The sequence below is a fragment of the Musca vetustissima genome, unplaced genomic scaffold (assembly GCF_032173495.1).
Source record: "Musca vetustissima isolate MV318-11 ecotype Yass unplaced genomic scaffold, APGP_CSIRO_Mvet_v1 utg28993, whole genome shotgun sequence".
NCBI classification, from domain to species: Eukaryota; Metazoa; Arthropoda; class Insecta; order Diptera; family Muscidae; genus Musca; species Musca vetustissima.
In genome coordinates this window covers 51,313-77,114 of record NW_026876932.1, presented here as the reverse complement: position 1 = coordinate 77,114, position 25,802 = coordinate 51,313, and the positions used below count along the sequence as shown (strand labels likewise).

The following is a 25,802-nucleotide window of genomic DNA, read 5'->3' as shown; positions in this document are numbered from 1 at the left end:
TACTATCAACTTCTTGGGTATATGTCCTTCAGGAGCAAGTATATACGCCTCAGAATAAAAATCTTGTAATTTTTCACACAAAAGTCAGGGTTTGACCTGCTAAATATTGACTGATCTTTATCAAAACAGGTATGCTTATTCTTTGGCACAATCCTCTTCTCCATGTAAAATTTCACGATGTTCGGAACATAACTGGGGACTCTGGAGCGACCAGAAAAACCGACACAAATTAAGTATTCGGTCCATTTCATCCCTTAAATATTAAATATTAACAATGAAGACCCCATTGGACCGAACCTATCCTCCATGCAAAATTTGGTGAAGATTGGTCCATAACTGTGGCCTGTATCGTGTTTACAAATTATAATGGACGGACGGACGGACACACATGTCTAGATCCACACAGCTAGTCGAGATATGCCGATCGGTATACTTAATGTTGGGTATAGGACCAATATTTCGCGGCGTTACAAACTCTTGGGACTGCACAAAGCTATAATACCCTGACAACATAGTTGTTGTGTATGGTATAAAAATCCAACTTTGGATATGAAAAAAACATTTAATTTCTGGTCTACCGTGAGAAGACCCAATGGCCTTTTAAGAGACTATCTACTGTTCTACGAGAAGATATACTGGCCTTCTATGGAAATACCTGTTGGTCTGATATTCCATTTTTTCATAGCATTCTATATAGGAATGCATTGTGGACGTATAAAATAAGACTATGACCTTTGGATTTTCCATGGGAAAATCATGTTTGTTTCTATGAGAAAACCTTCTGGCCTTATATGAAAGGAAATCCTGGACGTCTAAGAGACGATTTCCTTCTTTGAGATTATCTGCTTGTATTTTTTTAAAAGAAAAAATAAAATCAGACTATGACCTTTTGGTCTTCCATGGCAAACCCCTTCTGGACTACTCCATCCTCCTGGTCTTCTATAATTTTTTTTCGGCCTTTCCTTATGGTCTCGTCTGATAAACCAAAAAATATTTGTCCATTTTTAACACTGAAATGAAATTATTGTTTTATTTATTTTATTTTTGTATAATTCCTTTTTTTTGTTTTATTTATTTTCAAGTTATTGTTTTTCATTTCTTTTTATATATATATATATTTTTTTTAATAAATTAATTCAGAATAATATATATTTTTTATTTATTTATTTATTTATGTTGTTTGTATAATTTAACAGATTCTTACTAAATAATACATCGTCATCTTCATCATTATCATCGTCATCATCATCAGTTACCTTTCCTGTTTAACTTTCTTCGTTTTTTATTTTGTTTTTGCATCACTTCGTTTCTTTTTCTTTTGTTATTAATTTTTGCCACGGAGTTTATGTATTGTATATATATGTATGTATGTGTGTATATATATAATATGATGTATATATAATTTATTTAAATTTTAAATTAATATTTATTTATTTTAAATATGGCTTTCTTTCAATTTTTGTTTTTCCTAAATTTTCTTTTAGCTAGAGAATATGATATATATGTATGTATATAATAATAATTAATTTTTTGGATTTTTTTTTTGTTTATCAATTTTTTGTTTGTATCCCTTTTTAAACAAATTCATATATTTTTTATTTATTTATAATAATGTTTATTATTTCTTGAATTTGAATACAATATTGTTATTATTATTATTTTTAAATTTGTAATTCATCACAACAAATATTTGTTTTTAATTATTATTATGAATATGGCTAGAAAGTTTTTTTTTTTGGATTGGGATTGGGAGGATTTTTTTTAGTTTTGTTTTTGCGGTTATGTGGAATTAATGCTGGCCAAAAAGTTTCCCTTTAATGAAATTAATTTATAAATATTTAGTTAATTTTTGTTTTTTTTATGGAATTCATTTGTTGTTGTATTTGTTGTTTTGAGGTGATAGCCACTCACCCGCTTGTTTATCAGTAGGCTAATATTTATTTATTTTTATTTCAAATAACAATTACATAAATATAAATTATTTGTTTTTTTTTTGTAATATTATTTTTAATTATTTGTTCATTATTGTACAATATATACCTTTATTCTTTTAATTTATTTATTTTTTTATATAAAAATATTAAACAAGGAACAAAGATAAAAAATGTGACACCAAAAAAAAAAATAAAACGAGAAGACCTTCTGACAGCATATTTAACAAATTAGAGATGCCGGGTGGCCGGCCATTTTAATGGGGCTGGGGAAGAGTCGAATCCCTACTTCAGTATTCCTAAACTAAAATGACCTAAAGATAATAATTCTGTTCTATATAAACATTTGACATGAGGTTGTAAGAAATTTGACTCTTTGGTGCAACAGTTGCTACAAATCTGACGAAGATATATATATATATATATATATATGGGAGCTTTATCTAAATCTGAACCGATTTTTTTCCAATTTCAATATGGTTCGTCCTTGTGGCATATAAGTGATCTGTGCCAATCTGTAGAAAAAATTTTTTTTTTAATAAATTATTTTTTATACCATCCACCATGGTATGGAGGGTATATTAATTTTGTCATTCCGTTTGTAACTCATCGAAATATTCATTTCCGATCCTATAAAGTATATATATTCTTGATCAGGGTAAAATTCTAAGACGATCTAGCCATGTCCGCCCGTCCGTCCGTCTGTTGTAATCACGTTATCTTCTGAAGGAATTGAGATAGTGCGCTGAAATTTTGCATATGGTTGTCTTTTGTCTGATTCAAGTTCGAAGATGGGATATATCGGTTCACGTTTAGGCATAGCTCCCATATATGGGTACCCGCCAAAATTTCTGCCGAATTCGCTGAAATTTGGTACATTGGGTTCTTATTGGGTACTAAATGTCTTCACAACAAATTAGAAGTATAGATCCACTTTTTCTGGTAGCCCCCATATAACGGTACCTCCTAATTTTCAATATATATTGGGGGTATATCGAAATTGGTCCGATTTTTCCACCGAATTGGCTGTAATTTAGTATTTTGAGTTCTTAATAAGTACCAAATCTCTCCACAAAAAATTATGAATATAGGTCCATTTTTTCGGGTAGCCCACATATAGGCGTACCCCGCAATTTTCGGTATTTTGGGGTTCTTGAGCGCGTTTTTCAACCGAATTCGCTGCAATTTGGTATTTTGTAGTCGTATATGGTAACAAATCTCCCTACTAAAAATTATTAAAATTCGCCTCCTTTTTGATGTAGTCCCCATAAAACCCCACCCCCTTTTATATTAAAATAGTTATCTGAGTTGATCTGCGTTTTGGGTTTGGTTCTAAGACTCTGTTGTAATCATTTCACCTGCGTAGGATAGAACGTAAAATTCGATAATGTACTATATATGAACTACAGTCCGGATTTAGGCCTAGGCCTAGCCCCTGTGTGGAACGAACCAGAAGGAGTGTACCGATATTTCCCATCATCGAACTTGAACAAATATTGGAATAGATAATAACATAGGCAAGGTTTAGATTAAATCAAAATTTTCTGAAATGGATTTGGTTAAAAAAAACGTGGGGTCGTGGGGTCAATATATCGACGAGTCACATTTTCACTGTATCAAAGTATATACACCCTCATTAGCCATAATGCTGAGGTTATAAATATTCATTAAAAATTGCTGAAATTTGTATTTGGTGTACATTATGGTTTACATAATCAGTTTGTAGAAAGGTCACTTTTTGGTATGTTCCCTTTATTTTCATTACAAGTACCTGTCAGTATATCTATGGTGGAGGGTATCCAAAGTTCGGCCCGGACGAACTTAACGTTTTTTTCACTTGTTCTATATTTTTTTTTCCCGATTTTCTAGACATAACTTTAATTAATTAAGATTTTTAATATAATTTCAGACACAAAAAAAGACCTGATTTTTATAAATATTCGCAAATCGAATTTGAATATCTTGTCTACAAGAAGGAGACCCTATGATCGTCAATGAAAGGTACGTGTCCCAATGGTTTTAAATTTTTTTACCCTACACAACTATGTTGTCAGAATATTATAGCTTCGTACAGCTCCAAGAGTATGTAACGCTGCGAAATATTGGTCATAGACCCACCATTAAGTATACCGATCGTCATATCTGTCCGTTCATGTGTGTCCGTCCGTTCGTCTGTCCATTATAATTTGTACAGTTATGGAATAATCTTCACGAAATTTTGCATGTAGGATGGGTTCTGCCCAAAAAAGACCCCTATTGTTTTTGGTAAAAATCGGTTACTATTTAAAGGATGAAATGGACCAAATGCTTAATTTTTGTCGGTTTTTCCGATCGCTCCACAGGCCGCAATTATGGCCCACACATCGCATGGAGAAGAAGGGGATTGGGCCAAAGAAAAAGCATGCCTATTTTGATAAAGATCGGTCAGTATTTAGCGGGTCAAATGGATTCTGGCTTTTGTGTGAAAAATTACAAAATTTGTATTCTATAGCGTATAGATTTAACCCTGAAGGACATAGACCTGAGAAATAATTAGTATATCCAAGAGCAATGGTTTTAGTTTACCGATCGTCAATTTAAGGGTCAGATGTGACGGTTACACTTAAATATTTACAGGTGCTTACGTATTCAGATATTATTTAGTAAACCATTACCACACATTAGAGGGCGGAAGTACAGCGCTGATTGCTTTGAAATATTCCATGACGTTCCCGTTATGGTCAAGGACAACGCCTATAATTTTCGGTGATGATCAGATAATAATATTGGGATGAAGTGGACCGAAAACATAATTTTTTTTGTGTCGATCTACAGGTCACGATTGAAAGCCGAACATCACAACACAACCCATGGCGAAGGGAATTTGGACAAGTAATTAGAAAAGCTGTACCGGATATTAGTAATATTTGTTGACCTCTAGTCGGTCAAGTGGTAGCAAATATCGCGAAATATTGCCCAAGTTCAGAATTTAGAACCACAGAAAGTCAGATTTTCGTGGAAGTTGTGTAGGGTATTATATGGTCGGCCCCGTCCGACTATACTGATCCGCTCACTGGATTTTATTATTATTGTTTTAAATTAAAATTATTTTTTAAATTAATTTTTTTTAATTTAATTTCAGAAAAAAATGAAATATTCCGCAATATTACAAAACTGGTAAGTATGCTGTCAAAATTTCTATTTATCTGATATATGTGATTGTTTTATTTTATAAATATTTTTTGTATATAAATTTGAATAAAATTAATTATGAACATGGCCGTAAATATTTTTAGCAAGAATAATAACATTTGATGGTTCAAAATTTAAATTCAATCAAAGATACAATGTCCTTGAGTTATGGATTTTTTTTAGGATTATTTATTATTAGGCATTGTATTTTTTTTAATGCAAATAGTAATGGAGTTTATTAAAAATTTTTTTTATTTAAAATTATTAAATTATAAATAAATTAAACACTTAAGAGATAAATATTCATAGAGATAGGTAGGGATAGAGAGAGGGAGAGTTAAAAATATATAGCCATAGATAAGTTAAAAAAATTGTCATATTTATATTGAAAACATATTTGCAATTTTGAAAACAATATAAGAAATTTTAAGATCCATATCTTTTTTGAGGTTATTTTTGGAATATTCGCAAGTAGTCTTAGATAGCCTTAAATTCATAAAAACAGTATCGTCTTTTGTAAACATTTTGAAATTAAAACAAATATTTGATTTTTTTTTTAAATTGCGACAAAGAAACAAATTTTACACATATGTATGTATTTATGTTTGTATATATTAAGAAGTATATAAATAATTACATTATATATAACTATAGTAGTATGTACATGAATTGGTTGGTTGGTTATTGCAAACATTTTTTTTAACTTCATTATTATGATGGTGATTATGTATGTATGTATATGTTTAACTTTAATGAACAAGTGTATGTGTATAGGTAATTATGTTAATTTAACATAATTTGAAAACAATTAATTAATTCAAAAGTAGTATTGGGAAATTCCGAAAATGGCCATAAGGTCCCAGGAATTTTTTTCTATAGAAAAAACATAGACCTGAGGGTCTCGGAATTTTTTCTATAGAAAAAACATCGACCTGAGGGTCTCGGAATTTTTTTCTATAGAAAAAAACATCGACCTGAGGGTCTCGGAATTTTTTTCTATAGAAAAAAACATCGACCTGAGGGTCTCGGAATTTTTTTCTATAGAAAAAAACATCGACCTGAGGGTCTCGGAATTTTTTTCTATAGAAAAAAACATCGACCTGAGGGTCTCGGAATTTTTTTCTATAGAAAAAAACATCGACCTGAGGGCCTCACGAATTTTTTTCTATAGAAAAAACTTGGCGACCCAAGGGTCTCACGATTTTTTTTCTATAGAAAGAACTTCGACCTGAGGGTCTCACGATTTTTTTTCTATAGAAAAAACTTGGCGACCCAAGGGTCTCACGAATTTTTTTCTATAGAAAAAACTTGGCGACCCAAGGGTCTCACGAATTTTTTTTCTATAGAAAAAACCTGACCCAAAGGGTCTCACGAATTTTTTTTCTATAGAAAAAACATCGACCTGAGGGACTCGGAATTTTTTTCTATAGAAAAAAACTTGGACCAGAGGTCCAAGGAATTTTTTCTAAAAAAATTTTCTTGCACCAGAGGACCTGATGATTTTTTTTTCTATAGAAAAAACTTGGCGACCCAAGAGTCTCAAGAATTTTTTTCTATAGAAAAAACATGACGACCCAAGGGTCTCACGAATTTTTTTCTATAGAGAAAACTTGGACCTGAGGTTCCCGAGAATTTTTTTCTATAGAAAAAATTTCGAACTGAGGTTCACGGAATTTTTTTCTAAATATCTACCTTGATGATTATGATTTTGATGAACACAATTCAAACTTTTTTTTTTGGTTTTTGAGTTCAGAGAGTATACCGAAGAAAACACACGCACACATTATTTCAGAACAAAGCTGGCTATATGGATACATCAGTTATTTCTTATTTGTAACTTCTTCTAAATTAAAACAACAACAAATAACTTCTCCTATTTTCGTTCATTTTTTAATCCTTTTTGGATTCCTCGATTTTCTTTTTGTTTCCTATTTACTCCATTCATTCGGATTTTGTCCCCAACAACACCACTTTGGGTTTTTCTTCAATGACGATCGTTGATCATTTCGGCGGATAGCGAATTGATGGCATCCTCAACCGTTGGCTTGTAGCGATCCATTTTCGAGGAATTAATTGGCGAAAAATGTTCTGAAATTAAAGAGGTATTGTCTGATCGCATTAAATGTGTTACGGACAATTCTATATCGACTTAATGCAGGACACTCCAGCGCCCCCTATCCCCCACTCCCAGAGGTATTTAGGGGTTGGAAGTGGGGGGCGTGAGAGTCCTTTGTCTACTTACCAAAGTCACCACTTGAACTGGAATCGGTAAAACTGGGCGTACCTTCGGTCCATGTGGGTGTTGAACCTTCACCAGATGCTGGTGGTGTCCAGGCTAGACCGCCCCTTGAACCATAGTGACTACTGGATGATGTATCTACGGCTAAATAGGTGTCTAAATGTATTTCGGAAACACTAAAATCATACAATACAATAAAAAAATTCATTTCAACTACCGGATGATGATTCAAATGAAAGAGACAGAGAGAGTTAGAGAGAGAGACACACATACACACACATACAAAGAGCAGAGCATTCGGAAATAAAAATTGTAGAGCTCTTGGCATTCCATGATTTATATTTAAAAAATATATATATTTTTATATATAATATACATATATACATAGATTATATTGTGTCAGGGCAGGGGTCTTCAGCATTGTGCAATTGTGTGGTGGAAGGGTGTGGTGGATGTGGAGGTGTATAAAGAGAAGGTGCAAGAAATGTTACATACAAAGTGCAGTTATTCAAAAAGTTTAGAAAAGGAAATTTTGGATCAAAATTTCAGGTTCGGAGCTTGATCCGCAGGTCTCACAATTTTTTTTAATGGAAAAAGCTTTGACCTGAGTGTCTCGTGATTATTTTTTCTATAGAAAAAAACTTCGAAAAATTTCGACCTGAGGGTCTCGCGATTTTTTTCTATAGAAAAAAATTTCGACCTGAGGGTCTCGCGATTTTTTTCTATAGAAAAAAACGTTGACCTGAGGGTCTCGCGAATTTTTTTTCTATAGAAAAAAAAAACGTCGACCTGAGGGTCTCGCGAATTTTTTTTTCTATAGAAAAAAAAAAACGTCGACCTGAGGGTCTCGCGAATTTTTTTTCTATAGAAAAAACTTGGACCTGAGGTTCTCGCGAATTTTTTTCTATAGAAAAAACTTGGCGACCTGAGGGTCTCGCGAATTTTTTTCTATAGAAAAAAATTTCGACCTGAGGGTCTCGCGAATTTTTTTCTATAGAAAAAACTTGGCGACCCAAGGGTCTCGCGAATTTTTTTCTATAGAAAAAACTTGGCGACCCAAGGGTCTCGCGAATTTTTTTCTATAGAAAAAACTTGGCGACCCAAGGGTCTCGCGAATTTTTTTCTATAGAAAAAAAACTTCGACCTGAGGGTCTCGCGAATTTTTTTCTATAGAAAAAACTTGGCGACCTGAGGGTCTCGCGAATTTTTTTCTATAGAAAAAAAACGTCGACCTGAGGGTCTCGCGAATTTTTTTTTCTATAGAAAAAAAAACGTCGACCTGAGGGTCTCGCGAATTTTTTTTCTATAGAAAAAAACTTCGACCTGAGGGTCTCGCGAATTTTTTTCTATAGAAAAAAACTTCGACCTGAGGGTCTCGCGAATTTTTTTCTATAGAAAAAAACTTCGACCTGAGGGTCTCGCGAGGGAATTTTTTTCTATAGAAAAAAACTTGGTCCTGAGGGTCTCGCAAATTTTTTTCTATAGAAAAAACTTGGACCAGAGGGACCCGAAATTTTTTTTCTATAGAAAAAAAAACTTGGACCTGAGGGTCCCGAAAATATTTTTCTACACAAAAAAAACTTGGACCTGATGGTCCCGAAAATTTTTTTTATAGAGAAAACTTGGACCTGAGGGACCCGAACATTTTTTTCTATAGAAAAAAACTTGGACCTTTTTGTTTATAAAAAACTTGGACCCATGTGTCTCAGGATTTTTTTTCTATAGAGAAAACTTCTGCCTGAGGGTCTCCAATTTTGTTTTTTTTTTTTTTAAATTTCGAACTGAGGTTCTCCGATTTTTTTTTGTATACAAGAAAACTTCGTCCTGAGGGTCTCAAAATTCGAATCTCAATTCGGACATTTTTTTTTGTAGGAAAAAATATGCCGAACCTCAATTCGGACATTTTTTATAGAAAAAAATCGAAAAACCTCAGTTCGGACTGTTTTTGGACTGCCTGAGGGTCTTCAGTTTTTTTTTTATAAAAAAAATCGAACTATAGAAAAAAATCCGCCAAATTTCGGAAAAAATCGCCAAACCTTAGTTCGGAACTTTTTTCTATGGAAAAAAAAATCCGCCGAACCTCACTTCGTGCATTTTTTCTTTTATATTTTTTCTATTTTTTCTATTAAAAAAAATCCGCCGAACCTCAGTTCGGAAATTTTTTCTATATAAAAAATCCGACCTTAACCTCTTTACCCAGCTTCATTTCACTTTTCTAAGCGCAGGTCCATTTTTTTATACATTCATTTACAGTTTTTGTTTTTTGTTCAAGAAGTCATTCTCAGTTCAGTTTTTTGTGGGTATTTTTTTTTTTCACAAACTCACCTGACCATATCATCTTTTTGCGATGACGATGAACTTCGATAGGCTGGACCCACATTCATTTTACGATCGTGATACGAGGAGGAGGACAGCCCGTCGCTTTGATGGTAATGTGCTGACGTCGGCTGCTGTTGCTGCGACTGCTGCTGGTGGTGATGGTGGTGGTGTTGGTGGTGATGAGCCGCCTGCGACTGGGAGGAGTGTTGCTGCTGGTGGTGGTGGTGATGATGCGATTGATGCTGTTGGTGATGCTGATGCGAACGCCTCGAAGTCGTTGAGGAACTATGCTTGTTATAACTATTATCCTCGGATATATCATCGAAGGCAGGGGGTGGTGTTGAACTGCATGATGGTGTTGTGCCTAGCGATAAATAAATGAGAGATAAATGAGATAGAGAGAGTAAGAGATTGTTTTTTTTTTCAATAGTAAAGAGAGAACAAATTTTTAGGCTACTAGTATTTGTAAGGAAGGGTTGAGGTGGGGTTCAGGGAGTTGGGGATGCGGATTTTTTTGGTTCAAGCATTTGAAATGCATTTTTTAATGATTCAAAAAAATTTGTTTTTGTTAAAAAATTAGCCAAGCATTGAAAAGCCTTTTCGGTGCTGCCCTGCTGCTGGATGAGCCAATGATATAGGTCTGAGCGCAACAACGACAACAACAACAACAACGATTAACTAAAATTCAACAAAACTACTACGTCTACTACTAAATGGTGGATCAAGATTCAAACTAGGTGGAGGAGGTAAGCCGCCATCCTTGATTTTATTTTTGGGCAATTTTTTCAAGGCATTTTTTTTCATTTCAGATTCGTTGATGGGGTCCTCCGGATGATGGGCGTTATTGGCAGAGGTGGTGGTTTTGGTGTTGGTATTGGAATCGTTCGTTCGTTTCAATTTCTTGCTTTTCTTGTTGCGGCGCTCCCGTTCGGTTTTATCCCAGCGGGTGTGGGGATAATATTTGCGAGCGCCAATCTCACTGCTGTTCCTGCGGACATATTCGTCTCCGCCGCCAATGCCGATCGCACCACCTTTGTTGTGATAAGCAGCAGCAGCTGGTGCTGGAGCATCACTGTAAATACTATGCAGTTCAGAGAGTTCATCATCCTGCTGCTTCTGAATTTTCGTGGAACGCACCCTCCTGGACCTGTGAGACTTTTCCAAGTCCTGTTTAACTTCTATAAAGGCATGCATAGATTGTAAAAGATTATCTTCAAATGGCTCACAGCTATCATCGGCCAGGGCCATGTCCGCATATTGCATATACTGCAGGCGTTTCTCCCGCTTCCTTTGGGCCCGCTGGGCACGAGTTTCGCGGCGCATCTCCTCTTTGTCCTCCTCATTCTTAGCGGCATGCCTTGGCACACTACGTTCACTAACCTCTGAGGGTATGGGTGGGAAACTATACACAATGGAGGCAGCGACCGATGGACGCCGCCCAGCCATGAGATTATTCTGCCGATGGAACATATCGACATGATTTAGCGGGCGAACATGATGAGAGATGCGTGATCTAGCTGCGGAATATGTACTAGAAGCGGTTGATCTCACGGAATCTTTGCGGCGCATCATCATCGCGGTGGTAGTTGTTTTTTGCGGGACGGCGGTAATTTGTGGTGGAAGTGGTATTGGTGGAGGTGCGATTTTTACCGGACTCTCGGGGCCACCAATACCCTCAAACAGGTCATGTAACTCCAGCCAGTCCTGGACATTGCTGGGCGAACGGCGATCCCCAAAACGTGGCAAATCCTCCTCCGGCTGTGGTGGTGGTTTCAGGCTGGACATTAGACCCTTGCTGCTGCTGCTGCGGTCACGTTTCCCATTCCTATCCCTAGAATAATTATCATCGCTGATGCTGTTGTTGTTGTTGTCGTCGTCGTAATTGTGCGTCGTCATCGTGGTGTCTTTCTGTTTGGTTTTATGTTTCTTATTACGATTCGCTTTAGTTTCAATACCTGGTGTGGTGGAAAGGGCCCGAGTGGAGCCTCCGCCACCGCTAACACTACCGCCTCCTCCTCCCTCAAGCTGATTATCGCTGTCACCTCGGCGTCTGGGTGAACCTCTGGGTGGTACGGGCGGTGGTACTTTGGCCTTTAAGGTGGCACCCGAGCCACCACCTCCTCCTCCTCCCGAGGGATTACGTTGCTTAACCGGTGGGGCTGCCATGGATTTTAAGGTGGACACCGACGTACTGGCTACTGGACCACCAGCCGCTGACATTTTGCCACCGGCTATGTGAGATTTTTTATGTTGTTGTACTGTCGCTGTCGGTGGATGATGTGGGGCATGACCATGATCTGCATATCCGAAAAACGACAAAAAACAAAAAAATTCAAATCAAATTTTTTGAGGTTGAAATTTTTTCTCTAATTTTTAATGGATATTTTTTTTTAATTTCTAATTTTTTTTAAGTGTAAAAATGTGTGTGTGTGTGTGTGAATATTCGTTTTTTGTTGTTTTTTTTTTTTTGGTTTCTTTACCTCTTGCCTCATTTTCACTATCTATGGAACGTTGTATTGCTTTCGACAGACTTTTTCGCTTCGATGGTGAGTGCTTGAGAGCTAGATTTTTTCCAATCAGGATTTTTTTGACATGCCCAGTTTTGTCATACAGCCAATAGAGATTTTCATTTTCATATTTTTGCAGCAGGCAAATGATGTTGTTATGTGCATTTTTTGGCATTCGGAAATTATATAAAAAAAGTTTGAATTTATTAATTAGCAAAATATTCAGCATCGGCTTTTTATTTTTTTTTAATTCCTAGTGCACTTCAAATACGAACTTAAAAAATTAAAAAGCACGCAAATAATTCAAAAATGCTTTAAATTTTTTTTTTGAGATCAAAATAAAATGTTGCAGTTTTTTTAATAAATATGAAAATGTTGATATGTTAATGGTTTATGATAAAAAAAGATTTCAATTTTATTTTGAAAAAAAAAATATATTTTTTACCTGATTTCACATCAGGGTTACACAAATTTCATATAAAGCCAATAATTTAAATTTTTTTTATTAATTTATTTATTATTTTATAAAAAATCTGCTCAAAATATTGGATATTGAATAACTTATGACTATAATTTGGGGATATTTTTTGTAAAAAAAAGATTTGCTTTCAGTTTTTATAAAAAAATATGAACTTCTGAATAATTGTTTATAGAACAATTGGGGTTTTCTATAGAAAAATCCGTATTCACCTTCTAAGAATTTTTTCTATAGAAATGTACATAAATGATTTTATAATTTTTTTAAATACTTTCTTTACAAATGTTCGAACATATTCGAATACCATTTAGTACCAAATTTCATGATTCGAGCTCTACAGGTTCACCCAAATTCAAATTGTACCAAATTTAGCACACATATTTTCCAAGAGTACCCACCTCAACCATCCAACAAAACGACCTGCATACCGCGATCCTACACCCTCTCAATGATTCCAAATTCAAATTTCAGAATTCCAAGTCTATGGTTCACCCTCAATTTAAATTGTACCAAATTTAGTACACAATAGTACGAATTTCCAATAATTCCTACTGAACCCAAACTCACATCCCCACAGTTATCCTAAATCCAAGTTTCAGTATTCCAACTCTATCGGTTCACCCACAATTCAAATTGTGATCCTGACTCCAAATTTCATGATTCTAGCTCTATTGGTTCAATTAAAATTCAAATTGTACCAAATTTAGTACCATTTAGTAACCATAAGTATTAATTTCTTAAACTGAATCCTGACCCCAATCCCACACCCCTACAGTGATCCTGACTTCAAATTTCATTGTTCCCATTCTATCGGTTCATCCAAATCCAAACTCTACCGATTATAGTACGATTTAGTACTTTTCGTACACATAAGTAAAAAATTTCCAAAACTACGTACATATCCCAATCCTACACTCCGACGGTAATGTTACTTTCAATTTTCAGGATTCCAGCTCCATTTGTACCTCCAAATCAAATTTGTACCAAATATAGTACCATATAGTACTTTTCGTACACATGTATACACGCTTTTAAAACCATCACCTTAAATAGACTCTACATCTCAACCCTAATTTGCATTCCAAATTTCAACTTTTTAGCGCTACTCGTTCACATGCTACAGAATTGTACCAAATTTAGTACATTTTCGTACTTTTCGGATAGTTACAGTTTGAATTTCCAAAACCCCTTTGGCACATCTATCCTACACTCCATCAACGACCACCAACCAAAGTTCTAGCTCTACCGGTTCGCCAAATACAAATGATACCACATTTAGACTTTTCGTACCGTTCTAGTACGAATTTCCAAAAAACCCAGCCTTATCTGTCACATTTGGACCAAGAGTGACCCTTACCCAAAATTTCAAGATTCTAGCTTCACCCGTTTCGTCTGGGCGTTGATGAATCGTTAAATCAGTCAGTCAAACACTTTTATTAGTATAGATTTACAGGTTCTTATGTATTCAGATATTATTTCGTAACCCATTACTACACTAGCGGGCCGAAATATAGCGCTGATCGCTTTGAAATATTCCATGAGGTTCCAGTTTTACAATAACTGGACAACGCCTTTAATTTTCGGTGATGATCAGACAATAATTTTGGGATGAAGTGGATCGAAATCTTTATTTTTGGTGTTTTTTTTCGATTCGATCTATAGGCTGCAATTATAAGCCGAACATCACAACACAACCCACGATGAAGGGAATCTGGACAAGTAATTTAAAGGGCTGTACTGAACATTAGTAATATTCGGAAAATGTGTCAGTTAAGGAAGAGGTGCTGTTGACCTCTAATCGGGCAAGAGGGTGCAACTAATACGAAATATTACCCATGCTCGGAATTTAAATCTGCAGAAAGAGTTCTGTGGTAGTTGTGTAGGGTATCGTATTGTCGGCCCCGTCCGACTATATTGCTCCGTTCACTGGTTTACGTTTTATACCCTACACAACTATGTTGTCAGGGTATTATAGCTTTGTGCAGCCCCAAGAGTTTGTAACGCCGCGAAATATTGGTCCTAGACCCACCTTTAAGTATACCGATCGTCATATCTCGACTAACTGAATCGATCTAGACATGTGTGTCCGTCCGTCTGTCCATTATAATTTGTAAACACGATACAGGCCACAGTTATGGACCAATCTTCACGAAATTTTGCATGTAGGATGGGTTCTGGCCAATGAAGACCCATATTGTTTTTGGTAAAGATCGGTTAATATATAGGGGATGAAATGGACCAAATACTTAATTTTTGTCGGTTTTTCTGATCGCTCTAGAGCCCTCAATTATGGTCCGAACATCTCGAAATTTTACATGGAGAAGGGGATAGGGCCAATGAATAAGTATGCCCGATTTGATAAGGATCGGTCAATATTTAGCGGATCAAATGGACACTGACTTTTGTGTGAAAAATTAGAAAATTTGTATACAATGACGTAAATTTTCCATGAGGTTCCAGTTATGGTCAAGGACAACGCCTATAACTTTCGGTGATGATCAGATTATAATTATGGGATGAAGTGGACCGAATACTTAATTTTTTTGTGTTTTTTTCGAGTCGATGCCAATAATAGGCCGAACATCACAACACAACCCACGGTGAAGGGAATATGGACAAGTAATTAGAAGGGCTGTACTGAATATGAATAGTAATATTCGGAAAATATGTCAGTGTAAGGAAGAGGTGCTGTTGACCTCTAATCATGCTAAAGGGACGAATTATTGCCCAGGCTCGGAATAAACATCCGCAGAAAGTTAGCGTTCCGTGGTAGTTGTGTAGGGTATCGTATGGTCGGCCCCGTCCGACTATACTGCTCACTGGTTTAAAACAATGTTCGAAAAAATTAAAAAATCGTAGGTTATAAAAAGTTTACAATAAAATAAAAAGGAAGAAAAATTCACAGTTATAAAAATGTTTTTTAACTACCGCTTATAAAAATTCGTAAAAAAGCATTTGTTTAAAAAACCCGCATTTTTTTTAATTTAATAAATAAATAAAGTATCTATTTTTCTAAATCCACGGTTTTTTATTATTTGTTGTATTATTTGTTCCTAGAAATGTAGAGTTTTTATTTTGAGCAGATTTTTTTTTTAATTTTTTTTATAAAAATTTTTAAATAATAATTTTGAAATTACTATATCTATTATTTTTCCATTATAGTTTTTTATATTATTTTTTTTTGTTTTTTTTTCATTAATTCGCTAACATTTACCTATATAACTGGATACCAAAGTACGAAATTTTCTATGATTTCCTTTGATCTCGGGGAGATCCACTGTGCATTTTCGTTTTTTGTTTTGTTTTTGTTTTTTGAAATAAAAAAAAAATATAGAAAAATGTGAATATGAAACATTGTTGAGGATAATATGATAAAGAGATTATTTTTATCCTGCTTGCAAGACAGATGACAGAATCAAATGTTCAACAAACTCTAGCGGGTCAAGGCGCTCTCAAAATTGTTACTTCAAATAAATTTTTACAAAAATTTGATGTGGAGGTGATAGCGAAGGAAATGACAAAAGTTTAAACATTTTTATTGAATATTTTTTCAATATACTTTTTTTTTATCTCCCCATATAGGGTAAAAATATATTTATAAAAATTCCACGATTATGACGTTACTATATTCAAAAAAGGAGTTCCGAATAGTCCCAAAAAATATATTTTAAAAGATCAAACCTTATAAGCTTTTAAGAAAAAAGTATTCTCAAAAGTCTTTAATTATGTTCAGTAAAATATTTCCAAAAACTTTTATATGAGGTCCTTATAGTCCTCGATTTTTTTTATTAATTTTTCTCTTGTCACTTTCCCCTAATCACCATCACATTTGTTAAATTTTTGTGCAAAATCATTTTTTGTTTTTTGTAATTTTTATTTGTTTTTTTGTTGTTGTTGTTTGTGATTGAATTGAAGAAAACTTACGAGACGGTATTTTACGAAATACAGTTTTGGCCATGAAATTTTGAAATCTTTGAGCATAAAATGAAGGACGACACACTGAAACAGTATCCTTGAGAGATGTGTAAAGAAAAATTGGTTTGAATTTATAAATTAAATATTTTTTTTTGTTTTTTTTTAATAAAAAATTAGCTGTAAGATAATATCCACAGATAAACAAGATAAAGATAAATAATCGCTTGGACTTACACCATCATGAATGATACTCTTGAAGGTATGTTCCAGTTTCTTTTTCAGCCGATACGATTGTAAAATATCAATGATGCCAATGAAGAGCAGCAGGCGTTCACCCTTTTCACTGCGGGCCGGAATGCCACCGGGTCTGAAAGGGGGGAAAAATAATTTAATTGGAAATAATTATAATAATTCGCAGGAATTTGTCCTAAAAATGTCGCAGGAATTTGTCCTAAAAATGTCGCAGGAATTTGTCCAAAAATATTTTTGTTAAATCCACACCAGTCCATGGTCCATAAAAAATCCACGCCTTGTGTAGGTCCTTGAAAAAATATCCTTTATAAAATCCACGCCTTGTGTAGGTCCTTGAAGAAATATCCTTTGTAAAATCCACGCCTGAGTCCTTAAAAAATATCCTTGTCTAAGTCCTTAAAAATATCTTTGAAAAAATCCACTCCTGAGTCCTTAAAAAATATCCTTGTCTAATTCCTTAAAAAATATCCTTAAACATCCACGCCTGAGTCCTTAAAAAATATCCTTAAAAATCCACGCCTGAGTCCTTAAAAAATATCCTTAAAAATCCACGCCTGAGTCCTTAAAAAATATCCTTAAAAATCCACGCCTGAGTCCTTAAAATATCCTTGTCTAAGTCCTTAAAAAATATCCTTGTCTAAGTCCTTAAAAAATATCCTTTAAAAAATCAACGCCTTGTGTAGGTCCTTGAAAAAATATACTTTAAAAAATCCACGCCTTGTGTAGGTCCTTGAAAAAATATCCTTCAAATAATACACGCCTTGTGTAGGTTCTTGAAAAAATATCCTTTAAAAAATCCACGCCTTGTGCAGGTCCTTGAAAAAATATCCTTTAAAAATCCACGCCTTGTGTAGGTCCTTGAAAAAATATCCTTTAAAAAATCCACGCCTTGTGTAGGTCCTTGAAAAACTATCCTTTAAAAAATCCACGCCTTGTGTAGGTCCTTGAAAAACTATCCTTTAAAAAATCCACGCCTTGCCTATGTGCTTAAAAACTATCTCTGAAAATCCACGCCTTGCCTGAGTGCTTAAAAAATATCTCTGAAAATCCACGCCTTGTCTGAGTCCTTGAAAATTAGTCTTTAAAAAATCCACGCCTTGTCTGAGTCCTTGAAAATTAGTCTTTAAAAAATCCACGCCTTGTCTGAGTCCTTGAAAATTAGTCTTTAAAAAATCCACGCCTTGTCTGAGTCCTTGAAAATTAGTCTTTAAAAAATCCACGCCTTGTCTGAGTCCTTGAAAATTAGTCTTTAAAAAATCCACGCCTTGTCTGAGTCCTTGAAAATTAGTCTTTAAAAAATCCACGCCTTGTCTGAGTCCTTGAAAATTAGTCTTTAAAAAATCCACGCCTTGTCTGAGTCCTTAAAAAATTTTCTTTAAAAAATCCACGCCTTGTCTGAGTCCTTGAAAATTAGTCTTTAAAAAATCCACGCCTTGTCTGAGTCCTTGAAAATTAGTCTTTAAAAAATCCACGCCTTGTCTGAGTCCTTAAAAAATATTCTTTAAAAAATCTACGCCTTGTGTAGGTCCTTGAAAAAATATCCTTTAAAAAATCCACGCCTTGTGTTGGTCCTTGAAAATTAGTCTTTAAAAAATCCACGCCTTGTGTAGGTCCTTGAAAAAATATCCTTTAAAAAATCCACGCCTTGTGTAGGTCCTTGAAAAAATATCCTTTAAAAAATCCACGCCTTGTGTAGGTCCTTGAAAAAATATCCTTTAAAAAATCCACGCCTTGTGTAGGTCCTTAAAAATATCCTTTAAAAAATCCACGCCTTGTGTAGGTCCTTGAAAAAATATCCTTTAAAAAATCCACGCCTTGTGTAGGTCCTTGAAAAAATATCCTTTAAAAAATCCACGCCTTGTGTAGGTCCTTGAAAAAATATCCTTTAAAAAATCCACGCCGTGTGTAGGTCCTTTAAAAAATCCACGCCTTGTGTAGTTCCTTGAAAAAATATCCTTTAAAAAATCCACGCCTTGTGTAGGTCCTTGAAAAAATATCCTTTAAAAAATCCACGCCTTGTGTAGGTCCTTGAAAAAATATCCTTTAAAAAATCCACGCCTTGTGTAGGTCCTTGAAAAAATATCCTTTAAAAAATCCACGCCTTGTGTAGGTCCTTGAAAAAATATCCTTTAAAAAATCCACGCCTTGTCTGAGTCCTTGAAAATTAGTCTTTAAAAAATCCACGCCTTGTCTGAGTCCTTGAAAATTAGTCTTTAAAAAATCCACGCCTTGTCTGAGTCCTTAAAAAATATTCTTTAAAAAATCCACGCCTTGTCTGAGTCCTTAAAAAATATTCTTTAAAAAATCCACGCCTTGTCTGAGTCCTACAAATATCCTTGAAAAAATCCACGCCTCTTTTGATCCTTGAAAAAGTTTTATTTAAAACCCTCCCATTTTGGACATTCGTCACATCGAACCATTTTCTAAGCGTGTGTGTGTTTTTTTTACTTACGGCATATCCTCTTCATCATCAATGGGTTCACTTTCAGCCTGTATACTCTCCATGGCCGTGGAGTGGGCTACCAAACGTTGGCGATTCGAGCGATAGGCCGCACTAAAAATACGAACAATTCTTGGATTAGTAGATCATCCTCCTTGAATACCTTCTCGCCCCACTCACCTATTGCGTTGTATATTGCTTTGCGTTTCTTCATCCTGATTATCCGACGTTGTCTCTGTACCACGAGCATTATCCTCATCCGATTCCTCGGATTGCGATGATTTGGCCTGCTTTCGTGTCTTCTGCTTTTCCTTTGAGGCCAAATCTAAATTGTGTACGCCCAGCAGTAGGGAATAGTCCATAATTTTAAATGATTCCAGTACCGTACAATCCCGTTGTATTGTCTTAATCAAGGCCGAATAGGTTTCAGCCTCGAGGAATATACCATTCGGATGCTGTTCCATAAAATCTAAATCCTTAAATGTTGGCGATTTCTTGGCACGTTCCGCTTTATTGGCTTTGCGTTTAAACGTCGATCCCTTCAGATCGTATTTCAGATGCATTTTCACATAGGAAGGCAGCAGATTGTTCATCACCACCAGACGGATGTTCTTGGCATTGTTGGTCTGCAGGCAGTACAGGCCGAAGAACTTCGGCAAAAGGGTACGGGGATTTTGATTTAAATTCATGTAGTAACTGAAAAAAAGAGGAAATTATTTTCTTTTCTTGGAGATCTTCTTAACTTCTTCTTCTCTGCTTACCCTGGCAATAATTTTTGCAAAAATTCCCCCTCCTTGTGCTGCACCGTCTTAATGATAAATTCATCGTCATGCGTCAAATAGAATATGGAACCCGATGCACCCGGATTCGACAGCTCCCGCAATGGTGACGAACACATGGACATCATAAAATCATCCGGCTGGATGCCGAACAAATCTCTAAAGTAACGAAATGCTATCGGCGCATAAATTTTATAACGAAATTCACTATAGTGGTGGGCAGGCGTAAGGCTAGAACCTTCGGGCGGAAAGACAATACTTTCGATTTCCCAAAAGTCCATCATAAGTAGATCACGTTTTGGTTTAGAGGCTAAACTACCGACCTGTTTGGGGAAAGGGAGACACAATTAAAATTAATATTCGAAAAATTCCGAAAATAAGTCAGAGCTTCCGCTTACCGTATGCTGTATACCCAATTGTATGGAACCCATAATCTGTGAGGTCTGTATCTTTTTATAGGTGATCTCACCACCCTCACCGACACGCCTATGGCCAATTTTACGCTCCTTATCACTTTTGGTACGCTGTTTACCCGGGGTCTAAAAAAGCCAAGGAGAGAAGAGAGATTAGTTAAAATAAGTCGAGCTAAAATTGAGATTGTGCGAACTTACCTCCGAAATGGATGAGTCTTGGGCATCTGAAAAAAAATAAAAAAATTAATTAAAAATATAGGTCAACTACAAATGAAAAGGATAAAAATGATACCCTGAGAGGAGCAATCCTGAAACTAAACATAAACAAGTCTCAGCTGAGATAGAAATGCCGCAGAAATCATCCAGGAAACCAGAGAGACTGTCTGAAGCGTTGGAAGACTTCTAATAGAGAATCTGAAGCCGATCAGAACCTGAAGAACCGGGAGGAAGAGACAACTACAGAGAAGATTTATAGTCCTACGAAATCCTCCAGAAAAATCACAGATATTTTTAAATAGCAAATTTGAACTTTAAAGAGTATTTCGTAGAGAACCTGAGAGTTTCAGTAGAGAAGATGAAGTCCACCAGAAGACAAATGGAAGAGATTAAAGCTGAAAGCTTTCTCAAAGATAACCTAAAACAGGGTGTGGGGAGAATAGACGACGTCCTAAAGTTCTGGGAGTCATTCAATAGAACTAGAAGACTGAAAGCCGATTAGAAGGCAAAGAGAAGTGCTAAAACCCAAAAGATCTCTAAAAAACGACCTGAAGGATAGGGAATTAGAGAACGGATGACATTAAGAGTCGAGATGACATTAAAGTCCTATAAAATATTTCGAACAAACCTGGGATTTTCATTAATGGCAAGCCCAAAGTTCTGGGAATATTTCGCAGTCGTCCTAAATTTATAGGGGTATTTCAAAAGAGTACCTAAGCCGAATAGAGGAAAAGACAAAAATTATCATAGGTCTTTGTGGTCTTAGAGTCTAAACACAACCAGAGAGTCTTATTGGCAACGGGAAATCCCGATAAAATGACCTACATGAATGAGATAAGCAATGAACAAACCGAAACTAGTACCGATCTTCCCTTTGTGGAATAGTCACTTTAATGTATTTCATTTCGGAACGATACAACTCTAGATAAGCTTGAAGTAAAGTTGAGCGGTTTCGTTCTCTTTCGGTTAGCTTCGAAAAATATCATTCATTTAGTTCCATTGGTACGATCAGGAGTGTCGTAATGCTACTGATATGAAAAATGCAGCGTATAGGACAACCCTGCGGACAGTAGAAACACGTAATGCGATGGATAACTATCAGGAGAAAAGGAGAGAGGAGAAACGTATTTTCAGAAAAAAATAAGAAAGCACAAGAAAAACGTGAGCGTGAGCAAATCGAGATGTACAGGAGTCAGAATGAAGTCCAGAAATTCTACCAACGGGTAAAACACCAAACCAAAGGCTTTGGTGCAGGCACAACCTCCTGTAGAGATGGAGAAGGTAACCCGGTGACAGATATAGACAGCGTGCTGAGGATCTGGAAGGAGCATTTTGAAAAACTGGTATCAAATATTAGCGGCGAAGAGGATACCCCAGAACCAATAATAGTTGACGGTATAGAGTGTATACCACCTATCCAAGATGAGATCAGAATAGCAACCAATCGGCTGAAGAATAATAAAGCAGCAGGTGCCGGTGGGTTACAATCCGAACTATTCAATACTGGTGATCAGATGCTGGTAAGGAGCATGCACCAGCTGATTAGTACAATTTGGTTAGATGAATGCATGCCCAATGATTGGAACCGCAGCATCCTGTGTCCCGTGCACAAAAAAGGAGACAAGACGATATGTGCCAACTATAGAGGATTAAGCCTCCTTCCCATCGCATATAAAGTGCTGAAGCCAATGGTCAATGACATTATTGGACCATACCAATGCGACTTCAGACCTGGCAAATGCACTATTGACCAGATTTTCACTCTGCGCCAAATCCTGGAAAAAACCCACGAAAAAGACATCGACACATTCCACCTATTTGTCGACTACAAAGCAGCATTCGATAGCACAATCCGCTCTGAGGGTTTTAAAATACGGCTGTGCAGGATAACTTTAACTGGCACAAGATCAACTGTTAAAGTCGGAAAGAAACTCTCGGAGACCGAACGAGGATTCATATTCAGGTGACAGTTTGTCGTGTGATCTTTTTAACATCCAGCTGGCACTCAGTACACTAGACAAAACATGTTACTCGCCTACGCCGATGACATCGACATAATGGGTCGAACATTGAGAGCGGTAACAGCCACCTTTGAACAAATTGAGAAGGAGTCTGCCAAAAATGGGTCTGGCAGTAAACGGCGAAAAGACTAAGCTGATGGTACAACGCCCAAGACATCCAGTAGACTTGGACCAACTGTGGAACTTGAGAACTACAGCTCCAAAGTAGTCAAAGATTTTATATACCTTGGTACGGCCATAAATAAAACTAATCACATCAGTTTTGAAATTCGGAGAAGGATAGTGTTGGCCTACAGATGCTACTATGATCTGAGTAAGCAACTCAAAAGCAAGGCCACCTCCCGCCAGACCAAACTCACACTCTACAAGACGCTGATACTACCCTTGCTATTATATGGATCAGAAGCATGGGTACTTACGCAAGCATGAGGCAGCTCTTGGAGTGTTTGAGAGAAAAATTCTCCGAAAGATCTATGGGTCGATCTGCGTTGACGGTGAATATCGCCGTCGAATGAACCATGACTTGTACCAGCTATTCTCGGACATCGGCATTGTTAGACATATTGAGCTGCAGCGACTACGTTGGCTAGGTCATGTTGTGAGAATGGATGAAGATGCCCCAATGATTCTAAATCCAAGTTTCAGGATTCCAACTTTATCAGTTGACTCACAATTCAAATTGTACCAAATTTAGCACACAGTAGTACGAATTTCCAAAACTTCCTACATATTTCAATCTTACATCTCAACAGTGATCCTGACTCCAACATTTCATGATTCTAGCTCCATTAGTTCAACTAAAATACAAATTGTACCAAATTTAGTACCCATAAGTATTAATTTGTTAAACTGAATCCTGATCCTAAATCTACACCCCTACAATGATCCTGACTTCAAATTTCATTGTTCCCGCTCTATTTTTATTATTTTTATTTTTCGTACACATAAGTATTGCAGGAAATTTTCGATTTGCAGGAAATTTGGCACATCGTAACGAATTAGGTCTAGAATGATGTGTGTTAAGTTTCGTGAAAATCGGTTCAGATTTAGATATAGCTCCCATATATATTTTCGTCCGATTTAAGGTAAATGGTGTACCAAAGTCCCTTAATATATTTCGGTTTACACGAAATTTGGCACATCGTAACGAATTAGGTCTAGAATGATGTGTGTTAAGTTTCGTGAAAATCGGTTCAGATTCAGATATAGTTCCCATATATATTTTCGTCCGATTTAGGGTAAATGGTGTACCAAAGCCCCTATATATCTTTCGATTTGCACGAAATTTGGGACAGCGTAATGAATTAAGGCTAGAATGATGTGTGTTAAGTTTCGTGAAAATCGGTTCAGATTTAGATATAGCTCCCATATATATTTTCGTCCGATTCAAGGTAAATGGTGTACCAAAGTCCCTTAATATATTTCGGTTTACACGAAATTTGGTATAGAGTAATGAATTAGGTCTAGAATGATGTGTGTTAAGTTTCGTGAAAATTGGTTCAGATTTAGATAAAGCTTCCCTATATATTTTCGTCCGATTTAAGGTAAATGGTGTACCAAAGTCCCTATATATCTTTCGATTTGCACGAAATTTGGCACAGCATAATGAATTAGGTCTAGAATGATGTATGTTAAGTTTCGAGAAAATCGGTTCAGATTTTGATATTGCTCCCCTATATATTTTCGTCCGATTTGGGTTAATGGGGTACCAAAGTCCCTTAATATATTTCGGCTCGCACGAAATTTGTCACAGCATAATGAATTAGGTCTAGAATGATGTGTGTTAAGTTTCGTGAAAATCGGTTCAGATTTTGATATTGCTCCCCTATATATTTTCGTCCGATTTAAGGTAAATGGTGCACCAAAGTCCCTTAATATATTTCGGTTTACACGAAATTTGGTACAGCGTAATGAATTAGGTCTAGAATAATGTGTGTTAAGTTTCGTAAAAATCGGTTCAGATTTAGATATATCTTCTATATCTGACCAAATGAAAAATTGAGTATCGGTTGCTGAATGTTGCATGTTTATGGATCTAATTTCATTTTACTGGTCGTTTAAACGTCTGTTAGGATTCATTTGTTGAATATAGCCAAAGTGGTGAAGGGTATCATATAGTCGGCCCGTGTGACTTTACTACTTTCCTTACTGGTTTTTTCTTGTTTGTGCAAAAACAATATTAAAATTCAAACAAATGTCAAAACATTCCCCCAGCTGTCAAAAAACATAAACAAACCACTTCAAATTAACATATTCCAGTTGGAAGAGAGGAAGAGCGGAAGATAACAAAAGTGCGAAACAAATTTGTGACACATGTTCTCTGTTAACCACTCTCATGAACATGAATTTATAACGGAAACGCGCTCACTATCTCTCTCTCTTTGTGATTTTGAGGGCATAACTATTCCAATAGGAATACAATACATCGTATTCTTGTGTCAGTTTAGCGATTTTCATTGATTTTTTTTCTTCGCTGACATTGTAATGATTTTTTTTGTCGAAGGGAATATTTTCTCGATTTTTTTTTTTTAAGGAGGAGCAGTATCCCATTCTTGTTTAACAATTTATGATATTAAACTTTCGAACATACACACATAGGGTAACAGATAATACACACACACGTAGTCATCTATCATTAATGGCAAAAAATCTCTTCCTTTAGGAATTTATGTAATGCAAATTGTGTTTGTAATTTATTTTTTTTTTTCGTTGGATTTTACCTTCACGGTCGGATGTGAATTTTGTATTAGATGTTGAAGATACATCCGGATCTATGGAGCTAATACCAACTCCTCCCGATGCCATGATGATGGGGAATTCTGTTTCCTCGTTTTTTTGCTTCTTAAAAATATGGGTAACAGGAATAATGACCGCTATGCTAGGGTATTATGAATTTTTCAGGGCTAGACAATATTCGATGAGGTTCACTATCACCGCGATATCACATTCATTCGTTAATCACGAATTTCTAAAACACTTTTCCATTTCAATTTTTCACATATAGGACAAACATTTTTATACACTTTCTGAATTTTTTCTTTAATTTTTTTCTGTTGGCTTGAGATTGGAAAACGCGAAAAGTAGTGGTGGTTGGTTGATTGCTTGCTTTGGAGGGCGGCGT

At 35.7% G+C, this 25,802-nt stretch overlaps 1 protein-coding gene across 1 annotated transcript; it reads right to left on the bottom strand.

The window, feature by feature from the left end:
- Positions 1–7,086: 7,086 nt before the first annotated feature.
- On the bottom strand, positions 7,087–25,486 carry LOC133321451 (phosphatidylinositol 4-phosphate 5-kinase type-1 alpha). Its single transcript, XM_061530539.1, has 13 exons — positions 25,402–25,486; positions 20,643–20,668; positions 20,430–20,570; positions 20,014–20,354; positions 19,433–19,948; positions 19,265–19,366; positions 16,795–16,927; positions 16,570–16,657; positions 15,860–15,922; positions 12,141–12,221; positions 9,667–10,024; positions 7,345–7,517; positions 7,087–7,190 (listed from the first exon to the last, which is right to left on the bottom strand). Exons 1-13 carry the CDS (start codon positions 25,484–25,486, stop codon positions 7,087–7,089), a joined length of 2,211 nt encoding a protein of 736 aa, XP_061386523.1.
- Between the last annotated feature and the right edge of the window lie 316 nt (positions 25,487–25,802).

Coding starts and splice junctions, on each gene's coding strand:
- LOC133321451 (XM_061530539.1), bottom strand. CDS start 25,486: ATGGCATCGGGAGGAGTTGGTATTAGCTCCATAGATCCGGATGTATCT. Junction 19,367..19,432: donor AGCAATATACAACGCAATAG/GTGAGTGGGGCG, acceptor TCGTATTTTTAG/TGCGGCCTATCGCTCGAATC. Junction 16,658..16,794: donor AGAGTATCATTCATGATGGT/GTAAGTCCAAGC, acceptor ACATCTCTCAAG/GATACTGTTTCAGTGTGTCG.